Source organism: Stylophora pistillata, chromosome 1 (assembly GCF_964205215.1).
Source record: "Stylophora pistillata chromosome 1, jaStyPist1.2, whole genome shotgun sequence".
NCBI classification, from domain to species: Eukaryota; Metazoa; Cnidaria; class Anthozoa; order Scleractinia; family Pocilloporidae; genus Stylophora; species Stylophora pistillata.
In genome coordinates, this window is record NC_142519.1 from 2195071 (window position 1) to 2219695 (window position 24625).

The window sequence follows — 24625 nt, forward strand, 5'->3', positions numbered from 1 at the left end:
ATGACATAACTTAGACATAACGTGCGCTCTGATCGGTCGAAAGTCTGCGCCTCATTTACAAACTTTTCTCGTGTTCTCCGGTTTATCAGCCGGTAAACTGATAGAGTGTGGATTGTTGCTTGATCTTTGACCAATCAGAGCGCGTTATGTCGAAGTTATGCTATAATATCAGATATGAATTCGTCAAAAATTCGTTTTATTCAATATTGGTACTTTATGAAACCACGACGATGACGTTATCATTTGCTCATTTGTTCCATTCACTCACCCAAACCGCATTTGGCTCGGTAACTTGGGTTTCCAATGAGGAAAACGATTAGTCGTGTCTGTCGTTAGAGCCCTTTGCCTATCTTATCTTAAAAGTCGTTCGGTCAAATTATCGAGTCCAGTCTGTTGTGTAAGTGTTTAAATTTATTTTCTTATATACCGATCTCAGTATCTATCTTTTTCAGTAGCTTTATTCAGTTTCTGCGCCAGTTTTTAATTGCACATGTTCTCGACCATCTGACACGTGGCAGAAGTTGTTCATGTTACTTTGGGAACACGCCACGTTTTACTTACTTAGTTATTATTATACGTATTAGCGTACTACGTTCTTTCGAATTCGAAGTTTATCTGTTTTTTGAAGATAAATTTTATTCGTACATGTAAACTACGGGTTTAGAAATTAATATCAAACCGGGTTCAAATCCCGCTTAGGTCTGAATTTAAAAAAAAAAAAGATTATGCCACTGCTCAACATAGTAAGAGCACGGCGAGGCACTGTGGGTTCTAAATAACAAATGTTCATTCCCATTCTAAACAAATTTCAGCCTTTACTTTTCATTTCATTAAAAGGTGAACAATTTTATTACTAGACGAGCAAGCATTCAAATAAACGACAGGAAAATTTGCAAACGCTGTGTCAAACCAAATCCGTTAATGTCTTCAGTCCATCATTTCTTCCGTGTTACTCACCAGCACGTTCCTGCTACGATAGGAGACTTACGGCTTGGATAGACTTTAGCCACTCAACGTTCAGCTTCATTATTCGAAGTGAATCACGAAATATTTTAATCGGGTTCCACCAACAAACGACTGAAACAAGTCAGCTCGTGAAGTTTAAATTAGGCCGCTCGTGGCCAATAAGCTCTTTTGTTATGCAGAAGTTTTGACCCTATGTTAGTGCTGATACAACTCCCAAGAGTTATTCCGGGTTTGCTAATTGTTTTCTCTCGACTTTCGTGAACAGGAAACCTCAGGATTTTATGCTACGTGGCTCTTGGCGCAGGGTTTCAAAGTTACTGTTCAAGTTGTTGTTATGCGTAAGTGATTTGCGACAAAGTTTTTTCATACTTTAAAAGTCTAAATTTAATGATAATTTCTGAAGCGATCTGAAATTCTGACAAACACGATTTATTTACTAAATTCAATTTTTTTTTAAACGAGATTTAAAAGCGACTGAGGTAATGCACAGAGTTGCATGTCAATGATATAGTGTTGCGCAAATGTGATGCAAACGATTATTGTCTAATATGGCCTCATCGCGCTTTATTCTTCCGGGATATCGTCGATATATAACCTATATGTCGCGCATTTCATCACCACCTGAGTTCGACTATGTATAGGAGCTTCCCACGATATCTCCTTCAACGACATATTGTTTTAGTAATATATTGTTCAACGATTATCTTCTATATATCTAGAGCGAGATGCGTCAATGCACGGTATTTCTTTTGAGCAAAATATGTTTATCTATTATATTCCACTAAAGCGAGAGCAACGAATTACTTTAAATAGCTGCGAAACTTTGCTCAGAAAAAAATTGCGTTGATGGACTCTATGCCCCAGCAAAAGCAACGTGACAGTCAATGGATGGGTACGATAGGCACAAAAAATTCTACTACATCGGCGCTTTTCTTTCTCATCTTGATTTTAAATGCTGGCAGTGCTATTTGACAATGTGATTGAACGATACAAAACAATTAATGGCGTTATTTCGTTTCCCTAAAAATATCTCTTACCGTCGCTGAAATATTTGCGTGTACCCTTTCTTATTGTAGGCAAGTCTTTGTACGGGTAGGGTATCATTCTTAAACCACGCACAACAGCGAACAACATTTTCTTTATTTACATTTTTTTTTTATCACTATATAGTAAGAAAAGTTTATTTTTAGATACCAATCGCACGACATATGACAAAAAAAATTCCATTTCAACCATATTTCATCTGGTTTTGCTTGGGGTTGAAGCCTTTTTTTCAAATAATGCTTAGTGTCATCATTACTTAAAACTTCCCATCTAAGGTTAATTATACAGTAAAGGTATAAACTACCACAATAATAATAAATGAAACTGACTAAAAAGGAAAATGATAATACTTATAATGATATTTATTATAATACCAATGACAAAGAATACATAAAAGTGCACAAAGAACAAGCAAGCAGACACTTAAGGTACATTATGCAAAACACAATATCGCACGATAGAGATAAATTAAGCTTCATAACATAGCGCGCGTGCTTGCCCTATCTAAGTCCTTCTGAGCCGCTATGAAAAAAATATTTATTTACGCACGCTGGTGCGTAAACAAGGCGACGTGAGCTTTTTTTTTTTTTTTTTACCTGGATCTAACTTGCCATCCTCTCAAGCTGCAATGCAGTCAACTTCCTTCCCTTTAAAATATGGAAGAAACTAGCGAGGAACTGCCCAATTTTTCTGTCGGCATTGACCTTTTAGGTCCTGATCCAACAAGCATTTAGCTTTGATTTTCTTATTTTTTCGTTAATTTTGAGCTTTTCATTCACGGTTATCGATTAACTGGATCAAATGCTCTCGCTTAAACCAAAGGATAAAACGTGGTGAGTTTTTGGCCAGCCAATAGGGACGTTCCTTTACTTTTTTGTGCGTTGTGAGAGTCTTGCTTTCTATCACAATAAAAAAGCTTCTTCGCATAGATCCTTGTTGTCGCTCTGTTATAAAAGAATTTCTTCATGCTATTAGCTGTGCCTATATCAAATTATAGATGCACGCGGGAAATTTGGAGAGCCCTCAAAAAGCTAGAGTAGCTCGAGACGCACCAAACTTCCCGCGGGCATCCATAACTCAATATACGCACATTAAGCATGAACAAATTCTTAAATGATAAAGCGTACGCAACGGTGATAAAGGAAGGGCTAAGAGCATAATACAATAACTTATAGAACAAAAATACGTTTTTAATTAAAGTGTCCGGGCTTTAGATTAATCGATAAACATCCCTGTAGTAAACTCGACATTCATAGCAGAAGATATGTTGTCATAAAATAGAATTAGGGCATATTCGGTGGAGTGACGTTTAAAAAACCCAAATAAATTATCGCAGAGTTTCTTGGGATTATTTAAATAGTCTAAAAGGCTATTATAAATAACTCCTTACAAGATTTATGAAATCCTAAACAGATCCATTGAAAGATTGTTACACCCTGCAGCTGTTATAGAGCACAGTGTTAAATTTCGATAATTTCCTCATCAGATTCTCTTTCACAAAAAAATTTAGCGATGGAATTTAATGATAGAAAGGAGCTACGGGACATACATGAGGGAGGGACATTATTAGCTTGGCTGGGTGAAACATAGATAGTGGCTTGAATCCCAAAAATCTTAGTTGCCAGGCTTAAATCAGATAATAACCTTTTACATCACGTTTCGTATTGAGAACCATACTGAGTAATTTCCCACAGAATTTTAAGGCCATTGATTTAGCATTTATGCTAGTGCTAATATCATCAAAGATAACAAAAAGCTTCTCTTGTTACTTCCATGTCCTTCAAATATTCAATAGTTATGCACATATCGTGATGTCGTGAACATATCTGAGAGGACCACATTATCAACTCAATGGCTTCCGTTTCTTTATCTGTCTGGAAGGCTCATATTCTAAATATAGAACGGATCATTCATTTGCTCTTTTCTTTTCTTATTTTACTTTTTTTTTATCTGTTTTGATTATTCTAAGTGTTGTCTTTCATTTTCCATAATTCTGCTCCGTTTCCAAGATCTTTTTGGTTGTTGTTTATTCCAAAGTTTGAACATTTTACTCGTAAGATCAGTACTGAAAACGTTATCACTCGTTGTGTTTCCATTGTGGTTTCGAGCGATTCCGACCGTTTTGGCAATGTTTTGCCATCACTGTTGCTGTGATGAGACGAAGTTACTGGCTAATGCTGTGACAGCATAATATTCAGTCTTCCCTAGTCACTTGGTCAACATGTCCAATCCTCCTTGCCAACAGTGTAGATAAAAGTGAGTACTATAGAATTAAGAGTAAGTCGAAGAGCCTCTTACTTACTCTGAGTAACTCTAGTCAACTCTCTCCGAGAATTCTGATCGAGGTATGGCGAATTCCATAGTACACGACGGTCGGTCAGAGTCGATCAATTAGTCAGAGTCGGAGAAAAGAGGTTAGAGAAGGGAATTTGCGAGAACAAAGATTGGAGATGACTGAAAAAGAAATGTCGATAGAGATTCTTAACTTTCGTGCCTTTCAATAAGCATGGTACGCTCTACAGCTACTTTTCAGGGAAATACACGCTACCAAGGCCTGGTGTTTTGTCTTATTTAAATCATTCCATTTCTGCGATACCACTTATTTGCAGCTCTCATGATCACTTCACAACAAAAACAGTTCTCTAGAGCTACTGGATCGACATCAGAAGAGTGTAACTGATGATCGTCCGCATATGCGTAAACCTTGCGTAACCGAGTAAAACAAGTCGTTGAAGATTATATCAAAAAAAAAAAAAAAAAAAAAAAGGTGCGATTTGCTCAATTAGCCTATGCAAGGGGAATAACTAGGTTTACTTTTTGGTCAGGTGTAAACAAGGAAGAGTGAAAAAGTTAACAAATGAATATAAGAATGAGACACGATTCACAAAGATTTGCACCTTCGAAAATATGTCCTCCCATTCTTATTACAAAGTACTTAAATATAAAGAGTAGATCCAGAAATCAGTAGCTTAAAGTTTTTGGGGAAAAGTTTAGCTTTCCAGTGCGCATATCTTACCATTAGGGAAAAATGGACTCGAACTTTCCTCTTCAAGACACCGCAACCACTCAGTAGGACTGCCGTGTTGGAATGGAATGATGTGAAGCAGGAGAATGCTTCACAAAACCTTTTAATTTTGATCCCCGCAATTCGGAAGAATATCTCAAACTCCAAAATTCAGTGCGTTTCAAAGAGAAACCATGACTTAAAGAAACCAAAATTTTGGAATCCTTTTTAGCTATAGTCTTGGGAAAAACAGGCCACTCCTCTTTTCCATTAAAGGATTCTTTGGATATATTGGATTAAATATTGACAATAGGTTGCGTTTTGATAGTTATATATGAATTATTTGTGAGAAGATAAATGGCCAGTTCAATGTAATGCTAAGATTTCATAAACTTATCTCTAAAGATACTCTACTAAGATTATAGAGGGCTTTTATTATGCCACATTTTAACTATTGTTCGTCTGTATGGCACTTTAGTGGTGCGCGTTGCACTGAGAAGACAGATACTTTAAACAAGCGAATTCTTAGATTTATCTTGTAGGATTATAATTCTCCATATGACTCTCTACTTAGCAAAGTTAACTCTAAATCTTTGTATAAAAGACGCCTTCAGACCTTCGTAATTATATTGTACAAGAGCTTGTTTTTTACCTGGTATCCAGGCTATCTAAGGAATATGTTTAGTTTCCGGTCTGTATCCTATAGTCTACGCGGAAATTATATTTTGTCTCTATCGTCTACAAAAACTACTACTTGTGGTCTTCACCCCTTTTCATATACGGCTTCAAAACTATAAAACTCTCTTCCGGATTCCTCTAGAACGTCTGACTTTCCTGATTCCAAGCGCAAGATTCTACAGTATGACTCTTTTTTATATTTAAATTAAGATTGTTTCAATTCTACATTTTACATTTTAGTAGTATTTAGAATTATACTTGCAACTCCAAGATACTATGTTATCTTTAGAGACTCCAAATTCGAGGTTAATTAAAGTATATGCAGGTATGTATGTAGAGCACCTCTTAGAAAACTGCGTTATAAGTTGCGAAGTTGTGCTGTGATATTGTTTACACGCACGAAATCCGACTCCGGTAACGTACTGTGCGTAAGATTGCTTTCCGCCGACGGTTGGATAACTGATTCAACTTCCCCCTTCCCCCCTCCAGCCATCCCTTGAGTCGCATCTCACCATGCTCTATTACGCAGAATGCTAGCAGTCACATGAACAATGGTATTTTATGCCTTTGTTTTCTAGCATCTGCCTTGACAAGTTAATGGGCTAAAGCATGCTAGGGGTTAAACTTTGACCAATGGAAGCTCTCTAAATTACCCTTCGCCTAAAATGTAAAATATCTATAATCTGCAAGTAAATATCTCGAGGAAAATAGGCATTCAGAGCTATGCTATTGCACTGATCAACCAATGGATAGCGAGTTGAAACGAAATGAAATAAGCAAAAGACCGAAACATTTTCATCCAACATATTGTTTTCAACGGTATCTAGTGAAGTACTCAGATATTGATCTTTGATTCGATGATAAGAGAAAAATTCCGGCTGCAAAATTATATATATTACTATAAGTTTCAAAGAGTATTCTTGTGGAAATCCACAAAATTCTCAGAAAAAAAGAAAAAAATTGATATTTCAAATCGGCACCCTTAAACACCGCCCGTATCAGCTAACCCATTTCACCAATAGCAGAGCGTCATTTTTCTGTATAGTCCATTGTGGGAGTGTGATATGAAACCCGCGGGTGAAAAGCTGTAGGTTTATGTCTAGTTGCTGAGATTGATCTAGGAGTTCTTTTACCTATGCTTCTCGTTGCTAGTATACCCTGCACCAGACCCCACTCTAACACGAAAAGTAAACTGGACAGCACAGAATGGAACACAACGTTGCAGCCTCAATTGTAATAACTTTTGTTAGATGAAGCTTTTTGGGCAAGAAATATATTCAACTCTTCTTTTCAAGTGTTAATTCAGATTCCGAGCAGTTTCCTTAGCGGCAGACAGGGATACGCTGTTCCACGGCGTGGAACCGTAGAAAGTGAATCTGGTATCATTTACTTCACGGTAATTTGCATACATTTATTTCTTATAAACACATGCTATTTTGAGAGATTGCTCTCCTGCCCCAGTAACATAATTCAAAGACAAATCCAACAGATCAAATTATATCCTTTCTTCTAGACGTAAAGATGAAAAAGCTCTAGGTTATCAGCCTCCCTATTTCTTGAGTCATTTGGAACTCCTTTCCGAGCTTTCGCAGCAATGGATATTGAACACTGATGTTTGATATGTAAACATTTTTCTTATTCAATATTTGATCAATGTTCGTGCTCGCTAATGACATTTCATCCATCGAGCGTAATAAAGGGAACTTCTCTTTATAGAACAAGTAAACTACTGCGACTCGTTTCTTTGTGAAAAATTGATTTTGCTTCAGCGGCGTGTTCATCGAGAGCATGATAATAGGTACTAAATTTAGAAGTTTGGAGAACGCTCGCGTAACCAGATCTGCATACTGCTACGACTCGAGCCGGAAACTCGTACTCGCCAGTTACCTGTTTGTTGGGTGGAAACCCACATCCAAATTCTAGGATATAAATTTAGAATATAATTATGCGTTTGCACAATTTTTACTATGATGTAATGCTCGAATAGCAGGATCACGTCAAATACTGGGTTATGGAGTACTATGAACGTTCTGGACTCTTAAAAGTTTCTGAAAGTTATTAGAAAACCAGAAGATGCGAAGAAATTCTAGAATTTTGTGTTGTTTATCAAATTTCTAGAGCATTCTATCCGCAATGACTTGTTTGTCTCGTAAAACTACCGCGCAACAACCACGCAAGTTTCTCGACTATAATAATATACTTCGTAATTGCGAGTTAGGAAGCAATCGCGAGTACCAAGTAGTAAAGGTTGTTAACGTTATTGTCGACAGAATGGACCTGCTATTCGAAGCTCCATCCCATAACACTAAGTGAGACCGCTTTCGTTTGCCATGGAAATTGATCCAATATGGAGTCTGATCGATTGGTTTAAGAAGATACTTCAACTAAAGCAGCACTAACTTGTCCTGTAAGTTTGTGAGTTCAGTAATCGTCATAAATAGATTAAAATGAACTTAGCTGATAGGTTGAGATAGGCATCGTTTTTCGAACTAGAGTGACCGATGGGTAATTTGCCTTACACTATCAATCCAGTTTTCAGTTTAAGTGGTGACTAGAAGAACGAAAAAAGTATAACAGGCAGATGTTACGACACGCTGGACGACATCACTTGGTATACCGTATATAACTGGACATCACCGGATATCTCCCCACCTAGCTATATAGATAATATTGATGTACAAGTTCAACAAATAATGGAGGAAGGAGGAGGAGTGTTATAAACGTCCTTCCTAATGTACAATGTTGTGCTGCGCGCGAGATACATAGAAGTCAGGACCTCAAGCACGAACTCTTAGGATCATGCGTCAAGTCATATTTCTGCCAAGCCCTCTCACTTATTTCTAGCCCGAAGCGGGTTATGTCACCAAATATCCCAATTTCTTCAAGTAGCGAGGGAGTTGAGGCATTGCACTGTTGCGGGGCATAAGAGTTTCAAGGAAAATACATCCTATTTAGGCACGGTCACCGTTGCGAATATTCATGCATCTAGAATTTTCTCCGTCACGCCTGGATCAATATGAGAATACTTCTCAACAAATATACTAAAGATACTAAACGAGCGATTTCCGGGACAGGAAGACAAATATTTCGCAATGGGTTACACTTCCTGTAAATACAGTTCACATCAGTGACACCGGAAGGCTCATACCAGACATATGCTCATAAGGAAACATGCGACCCTCCAAAGCTTTCCCTTAAAGTGCTACTGAAACGTAATTTTCATATCCGAGATTTTTGCAATATAATAGAGTTTGAACGTTATTTGCAAACGCTGTGTACCTTTTTTGGGCCAACGCATAGCGGAAAGTACATTTTTAACCATTCGAAGTTGACCGGCTGAGATCAAAATTGGCGGCCATCTTGGCGCGGCCAAAACAGCCCTGTGACGTCACTGGTTGTGTACTTCTGTGAAGGAAGGGTAAAAGCATGGAGTGTGGCTTGCATGTTGGGAGGCCGATAAAGAGGATTTCGGGCAAAATGCCATCCTCGTCTTATTCATCGGCGGCCACATCGGCATCTTGGCTATCTGCGGAAGGTTCGCCCGGATGGGGAGCAAAATTCCCGACTGATACCGAGAACGAATCTCTACCAGTCTATTTAGTTAATCGGAAACTGACGAGATCCACAAGATTAGGATCGAAACCGTGGTCTTGCTTGACCATCTACAGAAAACGTCGAGAGACATTATAACTGTAGATGGGCTACTAAACGCCCCGAGCCAAAACAATGGCATCCAGAGAATGAAGTAAACATTGAAGCTTCATACGACACCGCCACTGAAGATGATCTACTCGGCAAGTCTGAGGATAACGAACAAATCCCGGTTCTGTCCTCGTGTACCGGTTCATAAGAGCCGATGCAAAAGACCAAACAATACACAACAGCTAACCAATGACTCCTAAATGAAGAAAGAACAATACACAACAGCTAACCAATGACTCCTAAACAAAGAAAGAACAATGGTAATTCCCTTGTGAACTGGTACACCAGGACAGAACCCAAGTCCCTCTGTACCAAATGCCTCGCAGAACATGCCCAGAGTCCCTACAATATAGGGCGAGGGCCAAAATAAGAGCAGACGAGGATTTCAAAAATGAGATAAAGCAAATCCTTAACAACGCGGAGTAAGAAACAGTAAAGGCGATCATGTGCTTCTATGAACGTGAAATCGGTCGTTTTAATACCGAAATAAAGAAAAGAAAACGAACCAAAACGGCTGGAACACTGAACACTAAGAGCTGTAGTACGATCGAATCAGCGCGCGTGACGCAAGCCGAAAGCAATCAAGACAACTTAACGATCGAGACAGTCAAAAACATAGCTGTACATCTACAAAGGCGAACGATTCGAAAAAGACGCAATCCCTGATGTGCGTACTCAGTGCCACACATAAAGCAAATTCTCATGAAAAACTGGCATTTAATAGAAACACAACCACTACTGAGCGAACTATACAAAAATCCACTGCTCGTATCTTACAAAAGAGGGCGGTCGCTCAAAGACATACTCGTGAGGGCTAAACTTTGAATAGGCTACTCTAAACACACGCTTGGGAGTCGTGTAGGCCTGTCAACCCCATTTTACGCCACCATCTTCGTCTTCGCTACTGGAGACAACTTCACTTCGTTCAGAAGAAGATTCACTTGACAAAACTTCAATATCTGCCATCTCCTTCGCCCACGAATACAAACAAACAGTGAGTGAAATAAACCACGCTATCGGAGTGAACACAACCAGTGACGTCATCAATCCATTTCGCTCAGTACCAGGGCCCGGACATGGTTTTGTGTAAAATTTTTTATTTTAACGGTTAAAAAAGATATCTTTCGCTTCTTTTTGGCCAAAGCAAATTATCTCATGATGATCAGCATATTCAAAACTACAGGTTAGAGCAAATATTTCAGATACGAAAATTTCGTTTCAGTAGCACTTTAACAGCGCCCATATTTTATAGCAGCCAGTCTGTTATAGTCATTTTTTTTCAATTTGTTTCTCGCTGGACTAGAATCGCCTACCGCATAACACCTTTATTGGTCTAGCTTTCGGTTAAACATTGATGAAGTGTTTTGTTTTTGAATGGTTATGAAATGAGTTTTGTATCGCATGCTATTCTTAGCAGCCTTTTACATGTGCAAAGTTGGCATAAGCATAATTATTAGCATAAGCAATTCAGTTTCTGATGGAGCTAAAACTAAATCAGCTCTGAATATCGAAAGGTCAAAGTACGATTAACTTGGCCAATGAATACGAGCCTGATGCATTGAATACTTTTTGTGCAACACGGGTTTAAAAACTCAAAATTTTACACAGAATGTATGAGCTCATTAGCGCTTTTGCCACCCAGAAATTTTGCAGTTTTTGATGGACTATTTCTCCTTGAATATTACACCCAAAGAGCTAAAAATTTCACCATGTACTGATGTTTTCTAGCTCTTTAGCTGCCTGAAGTCAATTTGTATCTAACATGCTATGGCGTTCATTACTGCTCAAAACACTTTGAGCACATATTTGACTTTCTGACACCTTTTTTGCGTTCAAGGGGATCAAATTCCTCTGTCAGATATCACGTCCTAAATTTCACGACGTAAAACCTTGTATTCTATTATGGCGTTCATTACAACTCCTACAGTAAATTATTTAAGCTTAAATGTGGAACTCGACGCTTCTCGGATACTGTTAAGTATTTCAGTATTGGGGTTATATGGTCACAACTTACAACACACTTAAATCAATGTTCACGTCACTTATAAACATTTCACAATATTAATGTTCATAGATAGCGTACTGTCATGCAGTCATGACCAGTCATGCCGATCTATTCCTATGATGAATGCATAAGATATGACACTACACAAACGTTGTATGGTGAAGTTGAAGTTTGCTGCCGAGAGAGACGGCAAACACATCCAGTTTCTAGCATGATTCTAACTTGACGTCTTCCTCGTTATAGCTGTTCTGATTGCCCTTAAGGTTCCTACTTTGACTTTTGTAACGAACGTTCCATTCCTGCATTCGTGGTTTAGTCTCATGGAAAGAAGTATCGTTTATCAATTCGAATGTTTTCGTTGAGAAAGAAGAGCTTGTTTGTCATTGGTAAAATTACATGGATTTCCGTTTTTCGTGGCTTGCGGACTGGCAGCACATCTGTCGAAATGTTACGACCATCATTGTCTGACTCATTAATCGCTAGACAAACAATTAAATACTTATTTCGCACATTCCCACAAAAACCATGAAAGCCGCAAGAATCTACATCGAATTCTATGAATATAGATCTAAAATTATCACAACTAATCGCTGCTATCGCCGGCGCCTTTGTTTGGGAGCTTGAAATAGTGATGATGGCGGCGCGCTATACCTGACGCCTATTTACACTTCATCAGAACAAAGGGCACCGAGTTAGTGGGCATGTAAAGGGGTTCTTGTTGCAACGATCGATGAGGTCACCCATAATGAAGGCACTAGAAAGGAGTGTCGAACCGTTGGGTCGATGAATTTACCTTTAAGGTGTTAGATTTCACGAGTAGTGTCACATTTTTTATGTAAACAAACCGCGAAAGTTCGGACATCTGTCTCAAGGAATTACTACCTGTGTTCGCTATTTCACGTTCCTGTCACTATATAATTTTTCCATTGCTTTAAGTCTCGAAAAGTTGGAAAAACTCGAAAAGTTCCAGGATCAAAATGTCCAATAAGAAGAATAAAAGCGACTTTAACGCCATGAATGTGACAGAATTTAAAAGATATTTGAAGGAACGTGGAGTTTCAGTAAGGGGATATTCGAAAAATTCATTGGTAGAAATCGCCTCTGCAGTCAAAAGAATGGTTTTGACAGTGGATCCAAACTTCGAAAAAGATCAAACCAATGCTACAGACAATTAAATAATTCATGATATGCTAATTACCAATCGATTTTCCCTGAAGACCGCGAACAACTTCAACTCGGCTCGTCGCCGCCGTTTGGGTTGTTCAACATTTTTAACTATTTAATCTACTACTCCACTGATTACGACAAGCAGGGACTCGCCACTCACAAGTCATTTGAAGATTATCGCTTATTCAATGATGACTACGTGGAATCTTCACTAACTGCTCAGTTGAATGAAGAGGGTGTTTACGTATGTGTAGCCAAACTGCGGCCTTTCACGAATATCCAAACGGATTAAGGAAAGGAGTATTACGATCTCTGGTTTATTTTTTGGGGTAGAGGTGCAAACCGAGGCATTGTACTTCAGGCAAGATGTAAATGTAAAGGTGGTCGAGATGGGGGAGGTAAGCACATTGCAGCCGCTATGCACGCCCTTGAATGACCGAGGGCAAATACTCAAGCGTGCGAGGTAAATAATTTGGTGACCGAGAAAGGCGAAAAACCCTCCAACAAAAAAAGAAAGCATAAACACACGTACTCCCGAAATAGTGCCTTGTAAGCGGCGAGTCCCTGCTTGTCGTAATCAGTGGAGTAGTAAGTTAAATAGTTAAAAATGTCGTACAACCCAAACAGCGGCGACGAGCCGAGTTGAAGTTGTTCGCGGTCTTCAAGGAAATTGGATTGGGAATTAACATATCATGAATTATGAAATTTTCTTCAACATTGGTTTGATCTTTTCCGAAGTTTGGATCCACTAGCAAAACCATTCTTTCGACTGCTGAGGCGATTTCTACCGGCGAAGTTTTCGAATATCCGCTGACTGAAATTCCACATTCCTCCAAGTATTTTTTTAAGTTTTGCCACCACATTCATGGCGTTAAAACCGCTCTTATTCTTCTGAATTTTGAGCCTGGCCGGATCTTTTCAAGTTTTTCTGACTTTTCGAGACTTAAGCAATGGAAAATGTATGTAGTGATGGGAACGTGAAATAGCGACTCGTAGTGTCCGAACTTTCGCAGTTTGTTTACGTAAAAAATAACGTGACACTACACTTGAACTCTAACGCATAAAAGGTGAATTGTGATTTCCCCGGTTACATTTCTTAAATCTGAGTAACACCAAACCATGTCTGATTGTCCACCTGGTTGCTGTGTGAACTTTAATATATCCAAGTCTATCTCATTACTGAGGTTACAATTTAAATTTCTACAAATCTCTATTAGCAATAGGTCTCAATTAAATAACATTAGGAACGTCTGGTAAATACCTCCACGTTCCATTAACACGGAAGGCAGTTTTGAAACGGAAATCGATTGCAAACGAACCTTCTAGTCACAATTAGATATAGAATGTTTAGGATTTTTCAAAACTTCTGTTGTCTGGGAGAGCGCGGTTAAAGCCATGCGAACCTAACCGAAAGTGCACGAAAGCGAAGCGAAATTCTTTTGAAGGTTCAACTTCTCTATTAAACTGATTATTCGCAGAGTTTTCAACAAGAACAGACAGTTCCAGACAAGATGTTAAAGTATTTTTGGCGAAAAATTCAAGAGCAGGTCGCATAATGCCTTTTTCACGCGTTCTTATTTTTCTCTGCTTTTCCTCATTGCGTCATTTGGAATCTTCAAGACGATGTTTGAATGGAACTTCTTTTCCGAAAACGCGTCGGAATCTTTCTAGAGTGAAGCGGAAGGGTGTTTTTTTTTCTTAGTCGCACAGCGACTTTCCAGGCGCGTAGCGTGGTAATTTTTTTCAAGTACGCACAAGTACATACGATCAAGAAACCGAAGTGAACTGAGCGAAAAAAACTGCGTTCTTTATTTCTTGTTTGAAATAGTTGTGTGAATACAAACAAAGAACAAAGCGTTTTGCCCTTATTTTGAGCAAACTGGGCGCAAAACCAACATTGTTTTCAATTTTTTTTGGTTACTTCAAGTACGCACGTGCGTATATGCGTAGAGGACGCTACGCGCCTGCTTTCATAAGCTGTGGTTACACTCACCTCCTTCCCGGGGTAACCCTGTGGGTAATAACCTTGGCCCGGTGGGTTGGGATGGGTTTGGGTTTCCGGGCAGGTTTAATCCTCCGGTTACATTGCAAATAATTACCCGAGGTCAACTTTTGGCCTAGCAGTGTTTGGCGGGAAATTAATTCATAATGGAGATCGCAAACCGCGAAACTTCTGGTTTTTGTCGGAGTATTCAGAGAAAAGACGAGTAAAATATACTTAATGTGAACCTCGAAAGTTGGCCATGTTTGATGCCGCTTGTCTTGAATTTGGTACTTGCCAGGTATTTGCCGCGATTTCAGCGCAACACCACAAAAATACCCAGCATGTGCTGCGGTTTTCGGATTTACTATTTTCTTCCTTCCGACTGGTTGAACTACTCTTGTGGTTGGATAAACCACTGCTAAACCCAACGACTTGGTTCAGGAAAAGTCATGGGTAATTCTTTTGTTCTTTTTTATGTATCAATAGCGATTTTCCGTGGGCAGTTTCACTGTGGGAATAGAGGTCACACATAAAACACAGCCTTTCCTTGGGCAAGGTCCCACTTTTCCGTGGGCGAAAGGTCTAGTGTAACCACAACTATTGGTTGATAATTTCTATACATCATCAAAATCAACAAAAATGACAATGGAAATGGAGAAATTTATGAAAATGATTCGTCGTAACAAGGTGAAACACTGTTAAAAGGAAAGTCCTTTGTTCAAATGTGATCCATGAAGCGCGACAATTTTACCGACATTGTTTTTAAGTGAATGCACCTTAAACACAAGACACTGGAACGTTTTGTTCACGTCAAAGGTGTCTTGTTTTCTTTTTTTTTTTTTTTTAGTTTCTTAATGCTATACAGTTGTTTTACGTGCTTTCAGAATGTTCGGAAATACATCACAAGGTATTATTAGATGTAAGTATACGTAAGGCATCTAAAACGTCGTAGTAGAATCAGCTGAAGGCTTCCACTAAATCCTGGTTCATTGACTATTCTCTTCAACTCTTCGTCACCAAAGTAAGCTTAAAAACATCTTTTACTTTCCCGTTCCAGTTGTTACGATATTCAAGTGGGCTTGAATTTCCGCCGCGTAGTACTTTCGCTCAATAGAGAAATTTTTCCGCCATTGTTCCGATCTAATTTCGGTTACTACGGAGACTGTAAGTGTTAGATGTATATATTTTAATTTCGCTGAAATGCTACTAGTCTGAGGCGATCACTTTTCAGAAATTTCTCAGCTTGTATCATAAAGATTCAAACATTTTTTTCAAAATTATTATGTTCCTTTGGTTAAACACTTATTGACTAAGTTGGTTCTGGGCGGAGCCGGTTTCTGTGTCATGAACTCGTGCCAGGCATTTTCAGGAAGGCAAGCCCATGAGTTTTAATATAAAGCTACTCGGAGTTAGCACTAACTCCCTCACCATCAGTGTGTTCAGATAGGACTATATCAACCACAGGTTACTCCCTGGAGATCTTTGACTTTCTGCCATCATTCTTGCAGATCATAAGTAAGTTTTAACCTTAATTTTTATTTTTACTATTCTGTTTCTCATAAACCGTCTGATTCTGTACTAAACATCATATCATGCTAAATTGTATTTAGTGTTTTGTTCAACTTTTTTTTTCACTTCACTTCAAAGCCAAATGATGGTTTCTCAGCCTATTGTTACATTCCAACGACAATAGCTCGATTTTCCTCTTAGCTAAACCAAAAATATCGCTGCTTTCGCATTCTGTTGAAAATAGATTTCGTTACTCAGTCACGCGGTTTGTATTGTTGTCCAATCGGAACACGATACTTGATTGACATAGGAACTTTACTTCGCGGGTGTTGTGTTAGACTGAAACACAATACGCTCGAATGAACCAGGGATCATTTATGGAAATCTGTTGGAAGTCTAGAGGAGTTTTTCTTCAATGAACTAAGGAACATTCATTAAAAATCTGTTGGAAATCTAGAGGAGTTATTCTTCCTTTTCTACACATTCCTTTTTCTTACCTTAAAAAGTAGTCGGTGCGTAGCCAGGTATGTTAAAAATGTTTGATAAAAAAGAATTAAACAGTTGACACTGACCAAAAATATATTGTTCTGCACGTTTTGGCTACTGCTGTTGAATTTATAATGGTTTTATTTTCTTGAAATTTTTACTTTTCACTTGATTTCAAATTATAGTCACTTTACATTTATTTTAATTCTACTTCACTTTAATTTTTAATGTCATTTTATTTATATTTAACTTTAAAAGTTGGTTGGTTTAATGTTTATGTGTAGTTTTATCATTTTTTTTTCTCTTTTTACTCAAAAACGTACCCAATATATCGTCTTCAATTGGCGGTTGACATGACTGTTGGAATAAAGTTTGTGTTGAAATTTGTCCAGAGGTATCCTTTTAAATGGGATAAGGACTAAAATTAGGTTCAAGAAAAAACACAATGAAGTATCACTTCGTGTACATTTAGTACTGGTGATGCTTAAAGCCGTCGCTACCGTGACAGGCAGGTAGAAGTTCCTAAAGCGAAGATTTTTGTAGTCGTATGTACATCAATTCATTCCTAAACGAGTTCCTTTGATGAGTCGGCCGAAAATTCCTGGTTGAGTGAATTCTAAACGACATAAACCAGCTGATACCTTTTGGAGAAATTTCAAAATCGTTGAAAATGTCTTTAAGTCGTCGTTATGTTTGGAAACAAATATATTTAAATTGTAAAATCGAAAAAACACAACAGCAGGAGAGCAGACTACTGCTTGTCGCTTGCTGGCCATCACTTTATAATGCACGCGGATTGTTTTGAATGTACGAAAGATAAGATGCGTAAGAGTTGCGAGGCATAGCCGAGAGCAGTTATAGCTTCTTAAGGGCTCTCAAACTTTCGAAGTGAGTATATTTCGGTTAGTGTCCAGTTGACGTATGAAACATTTTTTCACAACATTGTAACAGTTTTTCGAATCTTGTATTTTTATAACTCAAACATTTGAGGAAGACATTGCGCAATAATCCTATGATAAATCGTCTTTTTACAAAGTAATTTGGATATATCAACAAACTTGAAGTGGTAAATTGGCCACCGTAATGATTCCAAAAGCTGACGTTTCGAGCGTTAGCCCTTCGTCGGAGCGAATAGAGGAATTGTGGTTTGTGCGTGCTTTTAAAGGCAGAGAATGGAGCTACGTTATTGGTGGGAACATGGCAACGAGAAAAACAAGAATGAATTAGTGGAATGAAAAAGCGTTCGTTGATCCCTGCGGGATTTAGACTGAAAGATGAGCTTTTGTTCAAGATTTTTACGGCTTTCAAAAGCTCGTCTTTCAAACCGCCAAGCAGACACATGTATGGCATCCTCAAAATGTGTTCATTTTTAGAGAAATTTTTTAGAAATAAAAACAGGGTCTTAAGACAGAGAGTTAAGCTTCGCATTGAAAAGTTGAAATCCCGGGTAAAAACTGTCTTAAAGACAGATTGTCGCACCCAAACGTTTGCAATAACGACGGTAAGTGAGGCATAAGTGCCAGACATGCTGGGAACTAAACTTATCAAACGTCACCGAAATATCTATCACAAATTTTTCGGGATGAGTCATGTGATTTGGTTGTAACTAATATACTAAGATTCTAGGTATTTTACGACTGTTTCTCCACAGTAACGTTCGGACAAGCTCTGAAAAACACCAGCTTTCATAGTTTTCTCAGTTTTATTGAAATGTGTTTCGCTAATTATGCCCGATATATTTTGAATAATGCACGAGGTGATTGTTATCTTTCGCAGCTTCAGAATGACAACCGGACGTACCGTTCAAATTGATTGATTATAATTGACAGATGAAGTTTTCTTTGTCAAAATTATCCACACCCCAAGTGACCACACCTTGAGACAAACGATCACATTTCTCTTTTAAAATTATGCTCACCATATTTTAAAATCATGCCAACCGCAATATAGATATCATTACGGTAACGAAAAAAAAGGAGAAATAATAACGATAAAATTTAGACCACTGCTTTTCGCTTGTTTGTCATCGATATATAATACAAGAGGAATATTTTGAAAGGACGCAAGCTGCGTAAGAGTTGCTCGAGGCACAGCCGAGAGCAGTTATAGCTTTTTGCTAAGAAGCCATAGAACTTGAAAGTGCTCTCCAAACTTTCCAAGTGAGTATAATTCGATAAGTGCCCAACTGACGCAAGCAAAAATTGTCTCCTAACATTGTAAACAGTTGTTTGAATGATGTCTTTTCATGACTCAAATTTATGATAACGACTTTACACAGTAAACATATATTTAATCGTACTTTACAAGCGGGCCCCAATGTCATAAAAATAATTAAATAATTAAATTCCACAGTGTTCACTCAAAAGTCAAGCTTGAGGGAGAGGAAATCAAAGAAAAAAGCTTATTCAAAGAAATGCTAAATATTATTTTTTGCCCGAAGCGAGAAACGTCATAATCACTTGCGTGCCGCTCATTCTAGAATTTTGATTGATCTTACAGTATTTTCCTGAGCCTCCATGGAAAATGTCGTTCCCCTGGAAGATTATCTCTGTTGTTTTACATATTTAGTTGATATTGAACATGTACCTTAATTGTGAATCTCATTGACTACCACTCGACGGGAAAAAGTAGCTTTGAAATAGTGAAGCGATTCGCAACAAATGTGTAGTAGCTACCTGCGGTAGATTTTCCAGCCTACCCGCATGCTAAGGCTTCCGCTCTGGCTGCTGAATCGCATTTTTGAACGAGCTCTCACCAAAGTAAGACTTTATATATTTCCATTTTTTAAATTCATCGTCACTTTTGTTAATTATTGAATCCTGACAAGTTTGACTTTTTGTTCGTGCTTAAGATGGCTTTTATATATCCACCATGAAGTTTCCTATACCCTTCAGAGTATACCTTTCTGTACGACACCAGAAGAGTGAAGGCAGATTTAATCTTTATCACACAATGTTACAATATATATGCGTTATTAACCAAGCGTGAGGTCAAGATAGATGGATATTGGCAGGGTTCTTTTTTTGCGCCCCTCCTTTAATTTTTCCTTTTTTTTTTTTTTTTTTTGACTGTCGTCTACCCCCTCGGTACAAATCTGTTTATCTTCCCAGGCTGCCGCCGCTGTAAAAATCAAAGATGGTAGCTATAATTTCTACCAAAATAATACTGAGCGCTCGGCCGCCAAAATTATGCCTGCCCTGTTGAGTAATGACAGATTTCTCTTTGTAACAGTTTAAAAATATAAATCATTGGAAGTCGTTATCATCCGTAGTTCCATACCAACTTTTTTTGATAAGCCTTGAGAGAGAGACCTAAAGAAAACATGTTGTTAGGGTGTCAGGAACTTTCCGGTCAAGTAAAACCTTTTCTATTGCTGATTTTCATACCGTTTTTTTTTTTTTTAATAGACGATCTTTTTTGCAGGCTCTAGGAAACAGCGGGACACTGATTTTTTAACGTTTCATGATGATGCAAGACTCTTTGCTAGGAGAAGTGGCAAAGTACATATTACTACTGACTCTTTCTGGCGTTTTAAGGAGTCTTCCTTTGGTCAGAGGCGAAACGTGTAAATCCAACATAAGAAGTAAGTAGTGAGTATTTCTGTCTTTTTAAACTTTATCATTTCTTTAATCTACCTCACCCATTTATTTATTCGTTTATTTTTGATCCCCGAGTTTTCTCTCTTGCACAGTTAGACCCGTTGTCGACATCTCTTCAAGTCCAAAAAACAACAGATCACCCATTGGTGCCTCCATAACCCTGAATTGCACAGCCGAGCCTAGGAGGACAGACTCAGTATATCTGGATAGATGGGTCGATTATATCGAGTGGTATGATTCACAGGGTAGACAAGTTGGAGTTAAATGCCGACAGCCCTCAACCATACATGCTCATAAACTTAAATTAAGCTGCCCATTGGTCCTTAAAAATTTGACAGTTGAAAAATTTGGCCCTTACACTTGCCAAGCAGGCAATGGTTATGCAAAACACTGCACAAGGAAATCATTTGAAATAAGGATCCAAGGTAAGTAAACCAGGCTTATCATACCTTTACATAAAATAGACATCTTGTTTTCTCTAATGCAAAGGTGGATGTTGTGTGTTGGGTTTCGCTGCCATAGAAGATTGCATTGTTTTCTTTTGCTTTGCTTTGTTTTTTTCGGTAAGTTGTTTAATTGAAGAAAAAGGAGCATCAAATTATCAGATACTAAGAAACTCCTGGAATTTATGGACAGGCAAGTCCAATATATATCTCATAGCTTAAGGAAAATTCCGCAAAGTTTCCTTATGCGCTTATTGGCTGACGGGAATTGAAATGTACTGCTCAAAGAAAGAGATCACTGCGCCACATGTATCCAAATAAATGGATCGATATTAATTTCCAGGTGCCCTAATACCCGAGATTGTTGAAGGTCCAAAGAATCGAAGTGTCCTGATCGGCTCCAATGTTACTTTTAGCTGCACTGTCAAGGGTCTTCCGAGGCCAACTATCCATTGGATAAAGGTCAATACTTCACAAATTTTACAAACCAACCCTAGAGCACGAGTTATTCAAGACAGCCAAACGAATCGGAGCCAGCTGTTGATTACAGGTGTAGACATGGAAGATTATGGAAAATACCAGTGCATTGCAAACAACAGCTTTGGAAAAAGTCAGTCAGGAGTGGTTGTCTTAAACATAGGTTAGACACTTTTTATATAGATGGAAAAGTAAGGATCTTTACGAGGGTTGCTGTTAGGACTTACTTTTCAGATAAACATCGCGAAATCTTCTACAATTCTTTCTTCGTAATGAGCTTTTTCAGCTTCTTCTTTTTCTTCCTTGTTTATGACTCATCGCGTCACATAAACTCAAATAGTTGCTTCGATGTGAATTTGCAGATGTTCAAAAACCTGAGATTGTTGAAGGTCCAAAGAACCGAAGGGTCTCGATTGGTTCCAATGCTTTATTTAGCTGCACTGTTAAGGGTCTTCCGAGGCCAACCATTTATTGGATAAAGGACAATGCTTCATACCCTTTACAGTCCAACCCCAGAGCAAGTGTCATTCAGAAAGGCAACGGCATTCGTAGCCTGCTCTTAATAACAGGAGTACAGAAAGAAGATTATGGAAAGTATCAATGCATTGCAAATAACAGTGCTGGAAGAAAAGAATCAGGAGTGGTTTTTTTAATCCTAAGGAATTTAGGTGAGATTTATATAATAAATGAATAAATATACTCGATTTAGTTTGTGCCTTGGGCTAACTTCATTTATACATGTGGATACTTGGAAAAGAAACTATTTCAAGAAATTCCAATGAGAAGAGGATGATTTTCCAAATAAAGCAACCTCGTTGGGCTCATGTTATAATGCGTTTTGCTTCTATATTCCCATGCAAACAAAAATTATGATGATTACCTAAGTTGAACGCCTTGAGTACATTTAAAAGGAACAGTGTTACATTTACTCTTCTTACCTTAATTACCTTGGGAAATCCACTCTCAAAATAGTATTAATTTCTTCTCACCTTTGCGATAATATTTGTACTTTTTTCTTTAACTGCAGAAAAGCCGGAGATAGTCGAACATCCAAAAAGCCAAACTTATTCTGTTGGTTCCGACCTACTTTTCAGCTGCACCGCCACTGGTTTTCCCAAGCCAAACATTACATGGATTAAGAGCAATGATCCAAATGTTACAAAAACCAATCCAAGGTTCAAAACCATTCTTGATTTAGTTGCCACAAAATCCCACAGTGTGCTGCTGATAACAGGGGCGACGAAGGAGGATGCGGGCACATATCAATGCTTTGTAAATAACAGCGCAGGAGAGAGGACGTCGAATGTAGCCTCTTTACAGATAAAGGAAGGCAAGTTATCAAAATCAAGTGACCAATTCAAATTCTCTCCTCAAAAAATGTTTATCGAGGTCATTAATATGGAAATGCAGGCCGTGGAATTAAAAGGCATAAAACTGCACTCAAAACACAGTGCGTAAACATTTTCAAACTTATTTTTGCTAGACTAGCTACAGATTTAAAACATAATTACACGTTTGGATTGCCTTACCTCGATATTCTTCACGAGTGTAGTCGAGGGAATGCCGTAAAAACCAAAAGGACACGCTTGGACAGTTGCCACGTGATAAAAATAGACTTAAAATGAATAATTAAGTTCTACTTGAATATAAGGACCGAACAGATTGAGAAGGAAAACAAAAATGGCATTGGAAATAACTATGATTTATGCTGTTCAACTCGCACGACTCAAAATACGAAGTATCTTTGCTATATAATGTTCTGTTAAATCGTTCTCGCCGCGTCCTTCTGCTGTCTACAATCATGTGCAAAATATTACCCACGTTATCAGAAATACGATCAAACATTACCTTGAATTAGAACGTTGGAGTGTGACCTTGGTGATGCCTTTAACTGTTCTGGTTACAAAAGCGGGTAATAACGACCATTTCATTTTCTTCAAGTATGATTGGTGAATGGACTGCCTTAACTCTCACGATTCCGTAGTGTTGTCAGCGGACAGTTGGTTGAGATTGAACACTTGTGATCGAATAGTTCCATCACCCAAGCACATTGCATTTAACTAATATGAATCCATTAGTCACATAATTGATTACATTGACCATAGCAGTGGCATACCATTCCAAGAAGGGAATTTACCACAATATGGAAAGCTGTTTCTAGAGCTTTTCAGAGCGTATTTGTCAGAAACTGTATTAGTTAAGTATTAGAAGACTGGAATTACAAGCCCCTTTTTCTGTGATTTGATTACATTTTGGTTTTCTCGGAAGTTGTAGCGGTTGTTATTAATTGATCGTAGATCAAATTGGACTCCACATGGTCCTGTGTTAGCATTTTACAATTAAATCCCTGCGATGAAGGTTGTAGGCCATTTAGTTTCTAACCTCGTTTAAATTGTATCTTACAGCAATTATACAAGCAAGACTACAAGCCGGAAGCTCAACGGTTTACCTTGCGATAGTAGTCGCAGTATCTTGTGCTGTGATAACTGTGTTTATCAATAGTGCCATTGGGCTTTGGTGGTACATGCGCTGTAAACGTGGTAAAAAGGTGGACATTATTTCTCTTTTTTTCTTTTTAATTTTTTTTGGAGTGGACAAGTGCACACAGAGGCTTTTGAAAACGTCAAAAATCGTATACTTACTGTCGCTTTCATTTGCATTTTTTGACGTCTTATTGTGGGTGATAGACAAATACGTTTCAACCGGGATACGTTTTCAATGAGAACGAAGTATTGTGGACGATTTAGACCAAAAAGAAAGCGCTACGGTGAAAATAGTTGGTTTCACTTAGTTTGAGACAAAAAGGACACCTGGAACTCAAGTATGTTTCTTTGAGGTGTATGTAATTGTTTGGACTGGACAGGGAAGCATTTTATGCGGTTGCTGAAATAGATTCCCTTTGATATCATTAGAAGAAGTGACTTGGACGGAATAACATTTGACGATAAAAACTTGCGAACAAACGTTGCTTGATAACATTGTAAAATTTAAAAACGATAAAAAGCTATAAAAAGCTAAAATCGACGACGTTTCGGCGTTAACATAACGTCATTATTAAGTCAAGAATGTATAAAAGTTCTATAAATACTAAAAACGAACAATAAGAAAAAATAATTTGCGGGTTAAAAAAAAAAGCTTAGCACGTATGGAGTCCGTTTGCACGTTCAGATTAGGTTTGAATTTCTTAATGTAAAGCATTTCAAACACTAAACAATCAAATTTGCTTTGACACTTTCTCAGAATCTTAAAATGACTATCATTCAAACGATCCCTCCTACCATGCGCTTCATGAAAATGCTTGCCACTTGCCGAATTTTTGTGTTCAGCGACACGTTGAAAAAGGTGTCGCTGATATCATTCCCTAAAAAATTCAAATTCAATTCTTTTCCATCACTCTTTCGCTTCCCTATCACATGAAAACTACTTCGCTTCCCTATCACATGAAAACTACTGGAACGCTCTTGGCCGTAAAATAAAAGAAACAGGATTTAATGAAGATAGACAGCAACAAATAGTCAAAAGATGCATAAACACGCCTCTTGGGTTCCTCGTCAGTAATTT

The 24625-nt window shown here is 38.1% G+C and overlaps 1 protein-coding gene and 1 pseudogene across 4 annotated transcripts; both read left to right on the top strand.

Moving 5' to 3' along the window:
* Nucleotides 1–258: 258 nt before the first annotated feature.
* On the top strand, nucleotides 259–24625 carry LOC111347379 (protein sax-3-like). Of its 4 annotated transcripts, none has more exons than XM_088730754.1 (8): nucleotides 259–397; nucleotides 1232–1304; nucleotides 19953–20128; nucleotides 20237–20569; nucleotides 20931–21227; nucleotides 21427–21732; nucleotides 22092–22394; nucleotides 23470–24625. In XM_088730754.1, exons 3-8 carry the CDS (start codon nucleotides 20008–20010, stop codon nucleotides 23784–23786), a joined length of 1677 nt encoding a protein of 558 aa, XP_088586880.1. In that variant the 5' UTR covers nucleotides 259–397; nucleotides 1232–1304; nucleotides 19953–20007; the 3' UTR covers nucleotides 23787–24625. The 4 variants fall into 4 exon arrangements, with proteins under 4 accessions (XP_088586880.1, XP_088586876.1, XP_088586886.1 ...); XM_088730750.1 differs by having other exon boundaries at nucleotides 19969–20128; XM_088730760.1 differs by lacking the exons at nucleotides 259–397; nucleotides 1232–1304 and adding an exon at nucleotides 15948–16065.
* LOC111347380 (uncharacterized) lies at nucleotides 12356–14294 on the top strand (annotated as a pseudogene).

Bases quoted from the DNA above. Each gene is read 5' to 3' on its own strand.
- LOC111347379 (XM_088730754.1), top strand. From the start codon at position 20,008: ATGATGATGCAAGACTCTTTGCTAGGAGAAGTGGCAAAGTACATATTA. The intron at 20,570-20,930 runs GTAAGTAAACCA...ATTAATTTCCAG, and splicing joins ATTTGAAATAAGGATCCAAG to GTGCCCTAATACCCGAGATT. The intron at 21,733-22,091 runs GTGAGATTTATA...CTTTAACTGCAG, and splicing joins TTTAATCCTAAGGAATTTAG to AAAAGCCGGAGATAGTCGAA.